Here is a 15,911-nt window from a genome sequence, read left to right as displayed (position 1 = left end):
ATGCTATGCTTTTTTTTGTCATGCAATGCTTTGTGGTGAGTGATTTGAGCTCGCAAAGCTACCTTCATAATGCTGTTTATGCCATGCTCTGTTTTCTGCTAAGTCTGAAACTGTTAATAAAACTTGCTATGTTTACATGGGCGCCATCATATCTTTTGTGCCTTTTTGGCTCATGATCAGTAAGGGACTTTTGTTCTATGCATTTCGTAGAATCATGCCATGCCTTTGTTTGCTATGATTTGTTTCTGTAGCATGTTGTTTTCTTGCTCTAAACATTGCTTCCTGATGTTATTTCTGGCATGTTAGTATTTTCACTAAGTCTGTGAAGCTGATATCTTTTGCACTTTTGCCATGCTTGTTTGAACCTGCTCTTGTGTGATTTAGCCGTAGCTCAGTGTTAATGTTTTGTCAAGCATCACTTTAACATCACTTCCATGTGCTTGGTTGCTATGTTGGAGTGTAGTAGCTTAGTTTCTTGTTGCATCCTAGATGGCATCGTGCTGTTAATCACAGAATTGTGCCATTCTTGTTTTGCTTGCCAATTGCAAACCGTGCATCCGTTTCCGGTGATCTTTATATCGATTTCGACCGAAATTATCTCATCTTTCCAGCGGCACACTTGGTTCGCCAAGTTTATGCCTTGTTCATTCTTTCCCTTCCGAAGCACGCATATGCATTGCATATCATGTCTTGCATATCATGTTATGTTTTGCATCATGTTGCTTGTGCATTGCACCATGATTGATTGTTGGTCCTTTGCTTGTGTTCTTGCTTTGGGTAGAGCCGGGAGACGAGTATGTGATCGAGGAACCTGTTGGGTACTCTAACGAGGATCAAGCTTTCGTCAACTCCGAGAACTTTGCAAGCAAGATGATCATACCCTCGAAATCACTTCTATCTTTGCTTGCTAGTTGTTCACTCTATTGCTATGTCGCGCTACCTACCACTTGCTATATCATGCCTCCCATATTGCCATGTCAAGCCTCTAACCCACCTTTCCTAGCAAATCGTTGTTTGGCTATGTTACCGCTTTTGCTCAGCCCCTCTTATAGTGTTGCTAGTTGCAGGTGAAGATGAAGTTTGTTCCATGTTGGAACATGGATATTGTTGGGATATCATTATTATATCTTATTTACTTTAATGCACCTATATACTTGGTAAAGGGTGGAAGGCTCGGCCTTATGCCTGGTGTTTTGTTCCACTCTTGCCGCCCTAGTTTCCGTCATACCGGTGTTATGTTCCTTGATTTTGCGTTCCTTATGCGGTTGGGTGTTATGGGAACCCCTTGACAGTTTACTTTGAATAAAACTCCTCCAGCAAGGCCTAACCTTGGTTTTACCATTTGCCTACCTACCACCATATACCTTCCCTTGGGTTCTGCAAACTCAAGGGTCATCTATATTTTAAACCCCCCCGGGCCAGTGCTCCTTTGAGTGTTGGTCCGAACCGAGCCGACTGCGGGGCCACCTCGGGGAAACTCGAGGGTTGGTTTTACTCGTAGCCTGTCTCATCTGGTGTTGCCCTGATAACGAGATACGTGCGACTCCTATCGGGATTTGTCGGCACATCGGGTGGCTTTGCTGGTCTTGTTTTACCATTGCCGAAATGTCTTGTAACCGGGATTCCGAGACTGATCGGGTCTTCCTGGGAGAAGGAATATCCTTTGTTGACCGTGAGAGTTTATGATGGGCTAAGTTGGGACACCCCTGCAGGGTTTGAACTTTCGAAAGCCGTGCCCATGGTTATGGGAAGATGGGAATTTGTTAATACCCGATTGTAGAGAACTTGACACTTAACTTAATCAAAAATGAATCAACCGCATGTGTAGCCGTGATGGTCTCTTTTCGGCAGAGTCCGGGAAGAGAACACAGTCTCATGTTATGCTTGAGCGTAAGTAGCTTAAGGATCACTTCTTGATCACTATTAGCTTCTCGACCGTGTGTTGCTTCTCTTCTCGCTCTCTTTTGCGTATGTTAGCCACCTTATATGCTAGTGCTTGCTGCAGCTCCACCTCACCACCCTTTCCTACACTTAAGCTTAAATAGTCTTGATCTCACGGGTGTGAGATTGTCGAGTCCCCGTGACTCACATATACTTCCAAATAGATGCAGGTGTCGATGGTGCCGGTGCAGGGGACGCTACCGAACTCAAGTGGGAGTTCGATGAGAATTCGGGCCGTTACTATGTTTCTTTTCCGGATGATCAGTAGAGGAGCCCAGTTGGGACGATCGGGGATCTAGCATTTGGGGTTGTCTTTCTTTATTTTGGTTCCGTAGTCGGACCTTTGATTGTACCTTGGATGATGTATGGTTTATTTATGTATTGTGTGAAGTGGCGACTGTAAGCCAACTCTTTATCCCTTTCTTATTCAATACATGGGAGATGTAAAGATTACCCCTCTTGCGACATGCCTATCGTGCGGCTATGCCTCTAAGTCGTGCCCTGGCATGTGGGAGATATAGCCGCATTGTGGGTGTTACATCCACCGCCCGCAACTCCGACGAACTCCAACTCCGGCGAGATCGAGTCGTGCATCGGGAAGCATGCAAACCCTAGGTTGACCCCGATTTCGTCTAAGTCCCTTTTCTGCATTATTTTTTATGCTCCCTTCATCACATCGTATCTCGGCGACCGTAGCACCATGATGCATATGATATATCAAATTGTTCATCTCGATGAGCTCTTCAGGTTAGATGCATTTCCATGCACGTTACTACCCTTTTTGATGCATTTTTCATTGATGCAAGAGTGCTATAAAATGTTAACTGCTGGTACCAGTTTATGAGGTTTTGTCATTTTTCTTGCATTTGATGTGTGCATCATATGAGTATGAGGTCTACATGTGGTTTGATCTACAACATGCCATCTTTGTGGAGGTGCAATCCTTGTATTTTTTTTGATCTATGTGGCGACTAGCACAAGCATGCAAACTAGGCTTCGTGATTTTGCGAAGTCTTTTCCTGTTGTTATTTTGATGCCATGTAAACTTGATGCTACAGTGAGATCCATGCTTATTTTGGGATACTTTAGTAAGGGTGTTTTGAATACGTGATTATGCTCTATCCATCCATGCCCCTGTTTGCAATTATGGAGTGCCCTAGCATGTCTTGTTCTTGCTCTACTTTTGCTATAAAATGTTCCTGGTAGAATATTAACATGTTAATCAATTTTGCCATGGTTGTTGCTAGTGATCCATGCATCCTACGAACTTGCTCTTGCCATGGTTAGCTTCGTGAACATGTCATCTTGCTGTCGATATGCTTGTATTGTCATTCAATGCTTTGTGGTGAGTGGCATGAGCTCGCAAAGTTGCCTTCATAAATCTGTTTTTGCCATGCTTTGTTTTTCTGCTAAGTCTGAAGCTGTTAATAAAACTTGCTATGTTTACATGGGTTCCACCATATCTTCTGTTCCTTTTTGGCTCATGTTCAGTAAGGGTCTTTTGTTGTATCCTTTTAGTAGAATCATGCCATGCCTTTTTCTGCTATGATATGTTCCTCTAGCATGTTGTTTGCTTGCTCTAAACATTGCTTCTCGATGTTGTTTTTGGCATGTTAGTATTTTCACCAAGTCTGTGAATGCTGATATCTTTTGCACTTTTACCATGCTTGTTTGAACCTGTTCTAGTGTCTTTTAGTCATAGATCAGTGTTCATGTTTTGTCAAGCATCTCTTGTACATCTCTGCCATATGCTTTGTTGTTATGTTGGAGTGCAGTAGCTTAGTTTCTTGTTACATTCTAAGTAGCATCATGCTGTTAATTACAATTTTGCACCATTCTTGTTTTGCTTGCCATTCGCAAACCGTGCGTCCGTTTCTGGTGATCTTTATATTGATTTCAACCCAAATCATCTCATCTTTCCAGCGGCATACTTGGTTTTCCAAGTTGATGCCTTCATCATTCTTTCCCTATCGGAGCACGCATATGCATTGCATATCACATCTCGCATATCATGCCATGTATTGCATCATGTTGCTTGTGCATTACACTGTGATTGATTGTTGTTCCATTGCTTGTGTTCTTGCTTTGGGTAGAGCTGGGAGACGAGTACGTGATGAGGACCTGTTGAGTGCGCTTTCAAGGATCAAGCTTTCGACAACTCTGAGAACTTTGCAGGCACGATGACCATACCCTCGAAATAACTTCTATCTTTGCTTGCTAGTTGTTCGCTCTATTGCTATGTCGCGCTACCTACCCCTTGCTATATCATGCCTCCCAAATTGCCATGTCAATCCTCTAACCCACCTTCCTAGCAAACCGTTGTTTGGCTATGTTACCACTTTTGCTCAGCCCCTCTTATAGCATTGCTAGTTGCAGGTGAAGATGAAGCTTGTTCCATGTTGGAACATGGATATTGTTGGGATATCACATTATATCTTATTTAATTAATGCATCTATATACTTGGTAAAGGGTGGAAGGCTCGACCTTATGCCTGGTGTTTTGTTCCACTCTTACCGCCCTAGTTTCCATCATACCGGGGTTATGCTCCTTGGTTTTGCGTTCCTTACGCGGTCGGGTGTTATGGGAACCCCTTGACAGTTCGCTTTGAATAAAACTCCTTCAGCAAGGCCCAACCTTGGTTTTACCATTTGCCTCTCCACCACCTATACTTTTTGCTTGGGAGTCGCGCTCCCGATGGTCATCTTTATTTTAACCCCCTCGGGCCAGTGCTTCTCTAAGTGTTGGTCCGAACTGGGCAGCATGCGAGGCCACCTCGGGGAAACTTGAGGGTTGGTTTTACTCGTAGCTTGACCTATCCGGTGTGCCCTGAGAATGAGATATGTGCAGCTCCTATCGGGATTTGTCGGCACATTTGGGAGGTCTTGCTAGTCTTGTTTTACGATTGTCGAAATGTCTTGTAATCGGGATTCCAAGACTTGTCGAGTCTTCCCGGGAGAAGGAATATCCTTCGTTGACCGTGAGAGCTTGTGATGGGCTAAGTTGGGACACCCCTGTAGGGCTTGAACTTTCGAAAGCCGTGCTCGCGGTTATGTGGCAGATGGGAATTTTTTAATGTCCGGTTGTAGAGAACTTGACACTTAACTTAATTAAAATGAATCAACCACGTGTGTAACCATGATGGTCTCTTCTCGGCGGAGTCCGGGAAGTGAACACAGTTCTTGTGTTATGCTTGAACGTAAGTAGATTCAGGATCACTTCTAGTTCACGACCGTTGTGTTGCTTCTCTTCTCACTCTTATTTGTGTATGTTAGCTACCATATATGCTAGTGCTTGCTGCAGCTCCACCTTACTACCCCTTCCTACCCATAAGCTTAAATAGTCTTGATCTCACGGGTGTGAGATTGTTGAGTCCTCGTGACTCACAGATACTTCCAAACAGTTGAAGGTGCCGATGGTACCGATGCAGGTGGCGCAACCGAGCTCAAGTGGGAGCTCGATGAACATCTTGATCGTTGTTTTGTTTTGTTTCCTGTTGATCAGTAGTGGAGCCCAGTTGGGACGATCGGGGATCTAGCATTTGGGGTTGTCTTCTTTTATTTTTGTTCCGTAGTCGGACCTTGTTTGTACTCTGGATGATGTATGTTTAACTGGTATTTGTGTGAAGTGGCGATTGTAAGCCAACTCTTTATCCCTTTCTTATTCAGTACATGGGATGTGTGAAGATTACCCCTCTTGCGACAAGCCTACCATGCGGCTATGCCTCTAAGTCGTGCCCCGACAGGTGGGAGATATAGCCGCATTGTGGGTGTTACATGTATGTCCATGCAGAGGTGAGATGCCTCTTTAATGTAAATAAACAAGTTTTCCCTGGCAGGCTATCCTGCGGGAACCCTTTTTGTCTGCCGGAGAGCTACGTCTACCGGGTGATAGACAAAGGGACCAGCCCCCCGCCAACTTCTTTTTACCAAAGGCCACTATGACCATCCTGACCGAAGCAACGTTCAAGTCAGGGATGGGAGCACCTAAGCCTCAAAGAGTGGAGAGGTTTTCTTATGCACAAGTTATATCTTACAGAAAACTAAAGGACATGAGGTAGAACTTATCTGTTGGCTTGCCGGGGGTTGCAGTGCTGGGCAATCTTCTCAACTCCTTGTCAAAGCCAAATTCACGGTAGGAACCTGCATCTTCATGCAGATGGGAATGAATGCAAGATGCGATTCTATCTATATGTATATATAAATGCTCATGAAATGCTTATGCAGTGATCTTGGAATGCTTTTGCATGCATGCAATCTTGGTCGGGGCCCCCACGGTGCTTCTTTATTTTCTCTTGCATAGGGGCATCGCCCTGGCTTTGTACAAGGGGTTACATGTAGCTGAGGTAAGGCCTGTATAAAAGGGTGGCTGCTGGGCAGGGCCTGACAGCCGCACTTAGAACTTGCGAAGATGCTCAATATTCCATGAGTTTTGCAACTGAGTGCCATCTCCAGTCTCCAGACGGACTACGCCAGGTCTGGTGACTCGTACTACCCGGTAAGGGCCTTCCCACTCCGGTGACAACTTGTTTATACCCTTGGCAGACTGAACACGCCTAAGGACAAGATCACCTTCCTCAAAACATCGAGCATGAACCCTACGACTATGATAGCGATGCAGGGCTTGCTGATTGCATGCAGCACACGTAGCAGCCCGGAGACGGTTCTCCTCGAGTAGCACAGCGTCGTCATGCTGGTGCTGATCTTGCGCTACTTCATCATAGGCAGGCACTTGAGGCGACTCGTAAATGAGTTCCGTAGGGATAACTGCTTCTGCCCCGTATACCAGGGAGAAGGGAGTCTGCCCGGTTGCTCGGTTTGATGTCGTTCTGAGGGACCAAAGAACTACCGACAGCTCTTCAATCCACCGCCTGCCGTGCTTCTGCAGCGTATCAAAGGTTCTCGTCTTGAGTCCGGACAACACTTCCGTGTTTGCCCTCTCAGCTTGTCCATTGCTCCAGGGTTGTGCCATAGAGGCAAATGAGATCTTGCATCCGAGGGCATGAACATATTGCATGAAGGCGCGACTCGTGAACTGGGTGCCATTGTCGGTAATGATCCTTGCCGGAACTCCCAAACGACACACCAGCTCTTTCAAGAACTTGATAGCTGACTGAGCAGTCACCTTTCTCATGGCAGTCACTTCCGACCACTTCGTAAACTTGTCGATAGCAACAAACAAGAATTCAAAGCCCCCGATTGCTCGGGGAAGGGGCCGAGGATATCGAGCCCCCAGATAAAAAATGACCATGATAGAGGGATTGTTTAAAGAGCTTGGGCACGCAGGTGGGTTTTCTTGGAATGGAACTGGCAGGATTCACATTTGGTGACTTGCTTGACCGCATCTTGGAGGGTTGTGGGCCAATAGAATCCTTGCCGGAATGCTTTCCCAACTAATGCCCTTGGTCCAATGTGGGAGCCGCACATGCCCTTGTGTATCTCAGCGAGCAGTTCCTTTCCTTCTTCCCAGCAGACACACTTGAATTTCACACTGTTGGGCCTTCTTTTGTATAGAGTGTCATCGACAAACTGGTACATACTGGCCCTCTGGGCTACTTTTTCAGCTTCATCTTGGTTGCCCGGAAGCTCTCCGGTTTGGAGGAAGTGGACAAGTGCCTTGCCGAAGTTGGAGCCTGGGCTCGGCAACAAGGACTAGCGGCACCTCCTCTGCTACGGGAGCATATGCCGCGCTCGCGGGGTCCATGGGCCCGGCTGGAGGGTGTGGTCTGACAGACTGTGAGGAGTTGCTTCCGACAGGCTCTCTGCCATGAGCGGACAACTCTACTGGGAGAGGCTTACTAGAGTCCAACTTTCTCCTTTTCCAGGCCATTTTTGCTGGGGATACGGAGGGTTGAGTGAGATGGAGAACAAAAGTCCCTGGTTCCACAGGAAGCTTCTACGCAGCACACTTTGACAGATGATCAACTATGCTGTTTTCCGCACGGGGTACGTGCTCGTTTTGCAATCCATCAAAGAGCTCGTCCAATGTCCTCACTTCCCCGACGTATGCCTCCATTAATGGACTTTGGTAATCCTTGTTGACTTGTCTCACCATAAGTTGTGAATCCCCTCCAATGATCAGCTTCTTAATTCCCAATTCGGCTGTAATCCTGAGCTCGGCAAGGAGCACTTCATACTCAGCTATATTGTTGGTTGCTTCTTCCCAGGAAAAATGCATTTGGATGACGTACTTCAAGTGCTCCCCGGAGGGGGCGACAAGAAGCACGCCATCTCCTGCACCTTGTAGGGAAAAAGGACCATCAAAATACAAAATCCATTCTTGGGGCGACTCCTTGCCGAGGATAACTGTCTTTGTTACTTCCTCATCAGGGGTTGGCGTCCATTCTGCAATAAACCCTACCAATGCCCTGCTCTGAATAATTGATGTGATTTCAAACATCAAACCAAAACTGGATAAATCGAAAGCCCACTCCAGTATTCTGCCAGTAGCCTTACAGTTTCAGAGTATCCTCGGCAATGGGAAACGAGTGACAACCGTGATCTCATGGGCTTGGAAGTAGTGGCGCAGTTTCCTTGAGGCCATGATGAGACCAAAGATCAACTTTTGCATGCCAGAGTACCTCGATGTATCTCCCTGTAACAGGGAGCTGACAAAGTACACTGGGTGCTGCGCCACTTTCTTACTTGCCCCATCCTTGGGGTTGGTCTCGTTGTCGTGCCCATTGCTGTCCTAATCCTTCTCTGACTCTGCCGATCCCTGTTCACTCTCTGGCTCATCCACTTCTCGCTGCGCTACCAAGGCTGCACTGACCACCTGGTTGGTTGCCGCTAAGTACAGGAGCAATGGATCCTGGGGTTTGGGAGCAACAAAGGTAGGCACAGAGGACAACTAGGCCTTCAACTATTGCAAAGATGCATCTGCTTCCGGGGTCCACTTCATAGGCCATGCCTTCTTCAAAATTTTGAAGAATGACAAGGCATGCTCGGCGGACTTGGAGATGAATCTGCTTAGAGCGGCAATGCATCCTGTCAGACACCTCACATCCTTTACTGTCCTTGGCGCTTGGATCTTCTTGATGGCTTTGATATTGTCGGGGTTGGCTTCGATCGCGCGATAGGATACGAAGAACCCAAGCAAGTTGCCGGAGGGAACACCAAATACACACTTCTCCGGGTTGAGCTTCAAATTTATCTTGCGCAGATTAGCAAATGTCTCCTCCAAATCCTGAATAAGGGTGGCTCTATCCTTGGTCTTGACCACAATGTCATCCATATAAGCTTCTATGTTTCTGTGCGGCTGTGGCTCAAAACCAATTTGGACTGCCTTTGCAAAAGTGGACCCGACACTCTTTAATTCGAACGGCATGCGGACAAAACAGTATGTACCACATGGAGTAATGAAGGACGTCTTCTTCTCATCTTCCTTGAACGTGAAGATTTGGTGATACCCAGAATATGCATCCAGGATGGAGAGAAAATCACAACCTCAAGTGGAGTCCACAATCTGATCAATATGCGGCAAGGGAAACGGGTCCTTCGGGTAAGCTTTGTTGAGACCCGTGAAATCTATGCAAAGCCTCCACTTCCTGTTAGCCTTCCGGACTACCACTGGATTTGCCAACCACGTGGGATGCAACATTCCTCTGACCAAACCAGCTGCCTCAAGTTTCTTGTTCTCTTCCGCAATGAACTGCTGCTTCTCCAAGGCCTGCTTTCGGACTTTCTGCTTGACAGGCCAGGCGTGTGGACAGACAACAAGGTGGTGCTCGATTGCCTCCCTGGGAACACCGGGGATATCAGATGGTTGCCAAGCAAACACATCGATATTCGCTCGTAGGAAGGCAACGAGCGCACTTTCCTATTTGTCATAGAGGGTGGCACTGATAGTGAAAGTACCATCAATGCCAGCTAGCCCTGCTGGGACCTTCTTCACTTGGGGTGCATTGACCTTGGATTTCTTGTTGTTGGAACACTCAGGAACGTCGTCAGCGGGTGCCGTGCACTCGGTGGGGGCATGCTTCTCGGAGTCCTTACCGGAGGCCCTACAATCCCTCTTTTTTCCTTTGTTTTCCTTAGCGGGAACCACTGTTGTCGCTGCCTCTGCCGTGACCGCGTCCCGATACATCTTGTCCACACAAATGATTGCATCCTTCTCATCTGATGGGATGGTGATGACTCCCAGGCATCTTCAAGGTGTTGTAGGCATAGTGGGAGGCCACCATGAATTTAGACAAGGCCGAGTGTCCAAGAATTCCATTGTATGGCAGGGGGAGATCGACCACATCAAACACAATCCTCTTAGTCCGGTAGTTTAGTTCTCCCCCAAATGTTACCGGCAATGTGACCTTTCCCTTAGGATGGTTCCTGCCAGGATTAACTCCTTGAAACGTGCTGGTAACCTCTAGTTCTTCCTCTACTATCTGAATCTTGCTGATAACTGCTGGGGAGATCAGATTCAATGCGGCCCCGCCGTCGACCAACATCTTTGTCACCTTGAGGTTGCGAATTGTTGGGGAGACCAACAATGGCAAACACACTACCGCAGTGGTTCAGCTAGGATGATCCTTCTCGTCAAAGATGGAGGGCGTACGGGACCACATGAGCGGCTTCCGGGCCTCTGGTGCTGGTTCCACGGCATTGACTTCTCGGTCCTGCCGCTTGAGTTGGCGATGGGAGGTGTGTAGAGATGCACCCCCGTCAATGCACATGGCGTCAGTGGCCTTCTGAAACTCTTGCTCACTGGTTTCCTCTTCATCCCCTCCATCACTCTCATCATCACAAGCTTCCTTCTCTCGGCCTCTGGCAGGTTTTCCTTGATTCCGAAAGGGTTTGCCAGGGCAATTTACTTCACCACCTCGGCCCTTACCGCTAGCAACATTCTGACCTTTTTCCTTGTCACGCTTCTCATACTCCGCTCTCTGTCTCTTGACAAGCTGCTCAACCTGATAACACTCTTGAAGGTCATGGCCCTTGGTCCGATCAATCTTGCGATACGGCCCATCACCTTTCCCGGCTTTCTCGGCAGCAGCGGCTTCCCGGTAGTTAGTGCACACGGCAGCTTCCTTGCCGGGGGCCTCATCTTTGGCCTTCTTGTTGGTACTAGGTGTACCCGATCATTCAACAGTCATCACTGCCTTATCCCTCCGCTTCTTACTGCGCTTCTTGCTCTTCTTCTGGCTGGTTGATTCATCATCATCTTCTGAATCAACATTGGCACAATCTTCCTCTACGGGAAACTTCCTTCCCTCCTCCATCCAGGCACATTTATCCACTAGGGTGTAAGCTCCTTCACAGTCTTGGGCAACTGCACGTTCATCTTGGAACAAATGCGGAGGTTGCGCACATTGGACTGGAAGGCAGCTATCACAGCTACTGGGTGGATATTTGGGATGTTGCTATGAACTTTGCTGAATCTCTATAAATACTTACGGAGGGTTTCTCCTTCCTTCTACTGGAGAAGTTGCAAGTCGCTGGGTCGGCCTGGTTATTGATGGCCGCCAGTGAAGGTGCCAATGAACTCGTGGCACCGGTCAGCCCACAATGAAATGGAGTTCTCCGGCAGGTGCATCAGCCAAGACCTCACATTGACCTTGAGGGCCAAAGGGAAGTAGTTGTCAAACACCTTCACATCTCTTCCCCCTGTAGCCTGAATAACGATGGTGTAGATGCTCAGGAACTCTGTCGGGTTCAGCCTCCCATTGTACTTCTCAGGTGTCTCTAGATTGAACATGCGAATGGACGGCGAACGGACTTGCCGCAGCTCATAAGTAAAGGTAGGGCAGCCAACCTTGGAAGGTAGGCACCCGCCAACATTGAGCGCGGTCTCGTCGATGTAGGGGCCGTCACACCTGTCGGTCCGGCGGAGGTCGTCGCGGCATTGTTCGGCAACGACGCGCGTGCCTCCTCTCCGCATATCCTTTGGGGCTCGTCATTGGCCTGGATGTGCTCGAGGGTCAGAAGAGGCCATCGAGACATCATCGGGGCCTAGATTCTGTTGTGCTTGTGCTGGCTGCCGTGGCGGGGACTACACCGTGGGGATGACCTCTTTTGTACGGTTAACAACATGAGCTGTTGCTGTCGCTTGGGAAGGTCCCGGCGGGCCAGCTCACCGCGAGCCCCCAGCTTCGGTGAAACCGAGCAGACTTTGGATGGTGGCACGCCATTTGTCCATCTACTCGGTCGCTGGCAGAAACCTCAGCAGAGTTGAGCCCGCGCCATGGCCTCCGAAGCTGTACTTGGCAGGGGTGATGATGAAGTCGATCGCACCATCCCTCGGCTCCTGACCATGCCAGCGGCGATAGCACAGCGCCCCCGCTGCTGCTGCGGGGCGACCACCTGGATGTGGTGTGGCGAAGGTGCTCGAGGGCCAGCGGCTCCGTCGGGCGCAGTGGCTCGGTTGACCCATCCTGGGGGAGGTGCACGCTCTGCGGCCGCAACCGTGGTTGGAGTAGTCGGAGGGCGGCGATTCACCCTGGTCCGCGCGCTGTTGCTGAGGCTATGCCTGTCGGTGGGAGAGAGGGGCACAGATGGAGTAACCTCATCGCCTATACCTTGTGGAGCATAGTTGTCGGGATGTTGTTGATGCTGCTCTCCTCTGATGCCTCCGGCTCCTGCGTCGGCCGTGGGGGAAGTGGTGATGACGCTGCCCGCTCCGACTACATCCCAAGTGACGTTCGCGTCCTCGCGTGTCTCTGCATCTCCCGCAGCGTTAGAGGCCACGGGCGGTGGAGCCTTCGAGGTGGATGGGTGAGACGAAGGGCCGGGTTTCTTCTTGGGCGCCATCATCGATGGCGCCGTCAAAGATGAAGATGGCGATGAAGATGACGCGCTGCACACGCCTTCAGGTTTGTGCAAGCTATCCCCTACCTGGCGCCCCAAATATATCGCGGGAAACCACAACCACCTAAGGGAGCAAGAGGCCCCTTGCTGGTTCGGCAGGGGGACGTTGCGTTGCACAAAGAGTAGACGAGTGTGGGGCAGCACGACAGCGATCGTGCAGGCAATTTTACCCAGGTTCGGGCCGCCGCGGGGCGTAAAACCCTACTCCTGCTTTGGTGGATTGATGGTGCAAAGGTGGTGGGGGAGCATAGTAGACTTTCCCGACAGGGATTGCCTCAGGGCGGCAGTGGCTACGCGTGTATGAGGGTGTGAGTTATCCAACCTTCTAACCTTCTCTATGGTTGCCATGGGCCTCCTTCTCTATGGTTACCCAGTGGCAAAGTAGTCATTATGCATTGATAAGATAACAAACAGTGCTATCATACCTAACTCTGCGGGCTGACAGGGCGCATAAAATGCACCACTCAACGTCACATCGTTGGTTGCCCGGCAAGGCTTGTCGGGCCATCTTGCCAGCTCCTCGCCTGCTTGTTTGACACGTCGCATGACGGGTGTCATCTGTGGGTTTTTCCTGTAGAGAGAGGCTGCCATGTGGAGAATGGCTGCCACTTAGTCACTTTGCGGCTTGACACCGCATTGATCGATGACGTGGGTCATGGTGGAGTGGTTGGTGAGGTAGCCTCGTCTCCGTGAGTCCCGACAGGCCTTGCCAGGGCGCCTTGATTGTCTCCTTCGGTGCGTGGCCTCTCCCTTTGCCAGGCTCGCCTGCCCAGCAAAGGAGGACCTTCTCTTGATGGTATCTTGCTTCTCTGGCTCGATCTTGGTGCCTCTGATTTGTATCTTGGTCCTTCGAATCTCTTAGTCTTTTGAACTCTGACTTGGGATGGTGTTTCAATCTTGTCCCTATGCCTATGCATAGTCTGGGCAACAGACCCACGGCTTGTTGCACCGACAAGAGATAAAGCGGTCAGTCGCCTGAGCTGGTGCCATCACCGCCCTTAGCCGGGCCAAGGCATGGTAGGCAGAGCTTGACCCAGAGGAATTGGCCATTGGTTGTCCCAGTTTAAAACAAGATGGGTCTCCCTTCGGTGTAGATGACTTTACAAAGTCGTAAGGGAGATGCGTCCTTTGGCAAGCAAATTGACTGAGGAGACCGATCTCTCCAAGTACTAGGCGGCTTATACTGTTGACAATGCAAAAGTGAAAGCGCCGATTTATCCAGTCATGGATCTTGTTCCACCAACACGTAAGCACACTTTTGCCCCTGAAATTGATGCATCCACGCTCATAGATGATGAGGCTGTATTCAAAGCCGTAATTGGCGTCAACTGGAGATCACCTGATTTCTAGCCAATGGAGGAAAAAGAAGAACCGACGCTGGATAACCCGGAAGCTTCAACTCGTAAAGACCAAGGCCGCTGAACCACGAGGCAGCTCTCAGCCTGCCACATAGAATTTGTGCGCAGCAACAACACTTATTGTTTTGGGCCGTATGATGCCTTGTAATAGGCTAGCTGAAAACAATGATCCGCCATGCCATCGTGCATGTTTATCTTCATAACACTTTAAACCGCCAATCTTGATGTTGGAAGATCTGCTGTTTCTACTCATAATACTATCAATCATGCAGGTCATATTACCACATTCTCTGCAGACAAGCAGATAACATGTGCCCTGGCGATTTACCCCAGGGTGGGTCATGATGTCCCATATAAAATCTGCTCGTGACTGTATAGTCCATAACCAGGGAGGGTTATCAAAACCTTGCATATTCATATAACAAGTAAATAACATACCTGTGAGAATTGTTAATACTACCAGCTTACAGTGCCATATGCGGCAAGGGTAACGGCCCGAAAACTTACATCGCAAAACTCCAAGTGCACAATCAAAATGTATTGGCGACTCATCGTCCAAAACCAGACCGGGTTATCAAAACCCCAGATATGCTCAAATATGAGTTATAAGGATTAAGGCTACATGGCCTGAATCAATTTTAAACCATATTTCAATATGGTACGAGGATATGAACTAAAACAATGTTCATAAAAAATAACAAATCAGAAAAAACAAGGCTTTCATAGGCTGCCAAGCCTCAATATCAAGTGTTGTTCATGGGCTGCACAGCCACTGAGTTAATCCTTCGTTCAAACCTGTAAGCCGGACCTCACATGACCAACCACTGTTTTAACCTTGACAAGTTCAGGGTCCTTATAAGATTGACTATCAAGAGTATGGCGGGTCATTCCAGGATTACCTGGGCGGAGTGGCAGACATACCATGCAAGATAAACCAGAATTTGGTGTTTTACACGTGGTGTACAAGCTGATCAAAAGGGTAAATAAAGCTATGTTCATTGAACAGGAAGCCCCCCAGTGATATGTACTGAGCCCTCAAGGCATGATACCTATGTTTGAACTATGCAATGCATCAAGTTCTCTTCGGTAACCTTTTACTTGGGTAATAAGCCGCCAAGTGATTTGCAACAAGGCGTACAAGCCGGATCAATAGGGTAGTCATAGCTATGCTCAATGAGCAGGAAGCCCCCAAGTGATTTTTAACAAGGCGTACAAGCCAGATCAAGAGGGTAGTCACATCTATGCTCAATGAGCAGGAAGCCCCCAGGTGATCTTATGAAATGACAATAAAGACTCATACTCAGAAATGAAATGACTATCGGATTAAGGTTCCGCAGACCCTTGAGAGGTTCGAACACTGGGTTGCATGCAAAGAACTCGTCTTCCCCAACTTGCCTGCTCACTGATCTCACGGCCTACCTCGACGACCCCAACGGACAAGAGATGCAGCAGTTTACCCAGGTTCGGGCCACCTTGCGGTGTAAAACCCTACTCCTGCTTTGTGGTGGATTGGCCTCGAGGGGCTGAGGATGATCTAGTACAGTGGAGAACAACCTCCGGAGGAGAGGTGTTCTTGAGCTCGATGAGGTGGTGGGTGTGAGGATGGTCTGCATGATCTGTCCCCATCTATGGTGGTGGCTAAGTCCTATTTAAAGTGGCCTTGGTCCTCTTCCCAAATGTAAGGCGGGAAGGGATCCCAGAACAGCCAAATTCAAAGTGAGACAACTAGTACATGCTATCCTGACCAAAGTAGTCTTCGCCTGCAAAAGCTCCTGGTTGTGACACTGTGGTGGGCTCCGCGATGACCTCCGTCCT

At 48.7% G+C, this 15,911-nt stretch overlaps 1 protein-coding gene across 1 annotated transcript; it reads right to left on the bottom strand.

Annotated features, from left to right (window-relative positions):
- Positions 1–7,834: 7,834 nt before the first annotated feature.
- LOC147985060 (uncharacterized) lies at positions 7,835–10,382 on the bottom strand. Its single transcript, XM_087541388.1, has 2 exons — positions 10,233–10,382; positions 7,835–8,311 (listed from the first exon to the last, which is right to left on the bottom strand). The coding sequence occupies exons 1-2, from the start codon at positions 10,380–10,382 to the stop codon at positions 7,835–7,837; spliced, it is 627 nt and encodes a 208-aa protein (XP_087397514.1).
- Positions 10,383–15,911: the final 5,529 nt, after the last annotated feature.

Source organism: Triticum urartu, chromosome 2A (genome assembly GCF_056163025.1).
Source record: "Triticum urartu cultivar PI428250 chromosome 2A, HENAU_Tu73, whole genome shotgun sequence".
NCBI classification, from domain to species: Eukaryota; Viridiplantae; Streptophyta; class Magnoliopsida; order Poales; family Poaceae; genus Triticum; species Triticum urartu.
The sequence above is the reverse complement of the archived record's forward strand: the minus strand, read 5'-3'. Positions and strand labels throughout refer to the sequence as shown.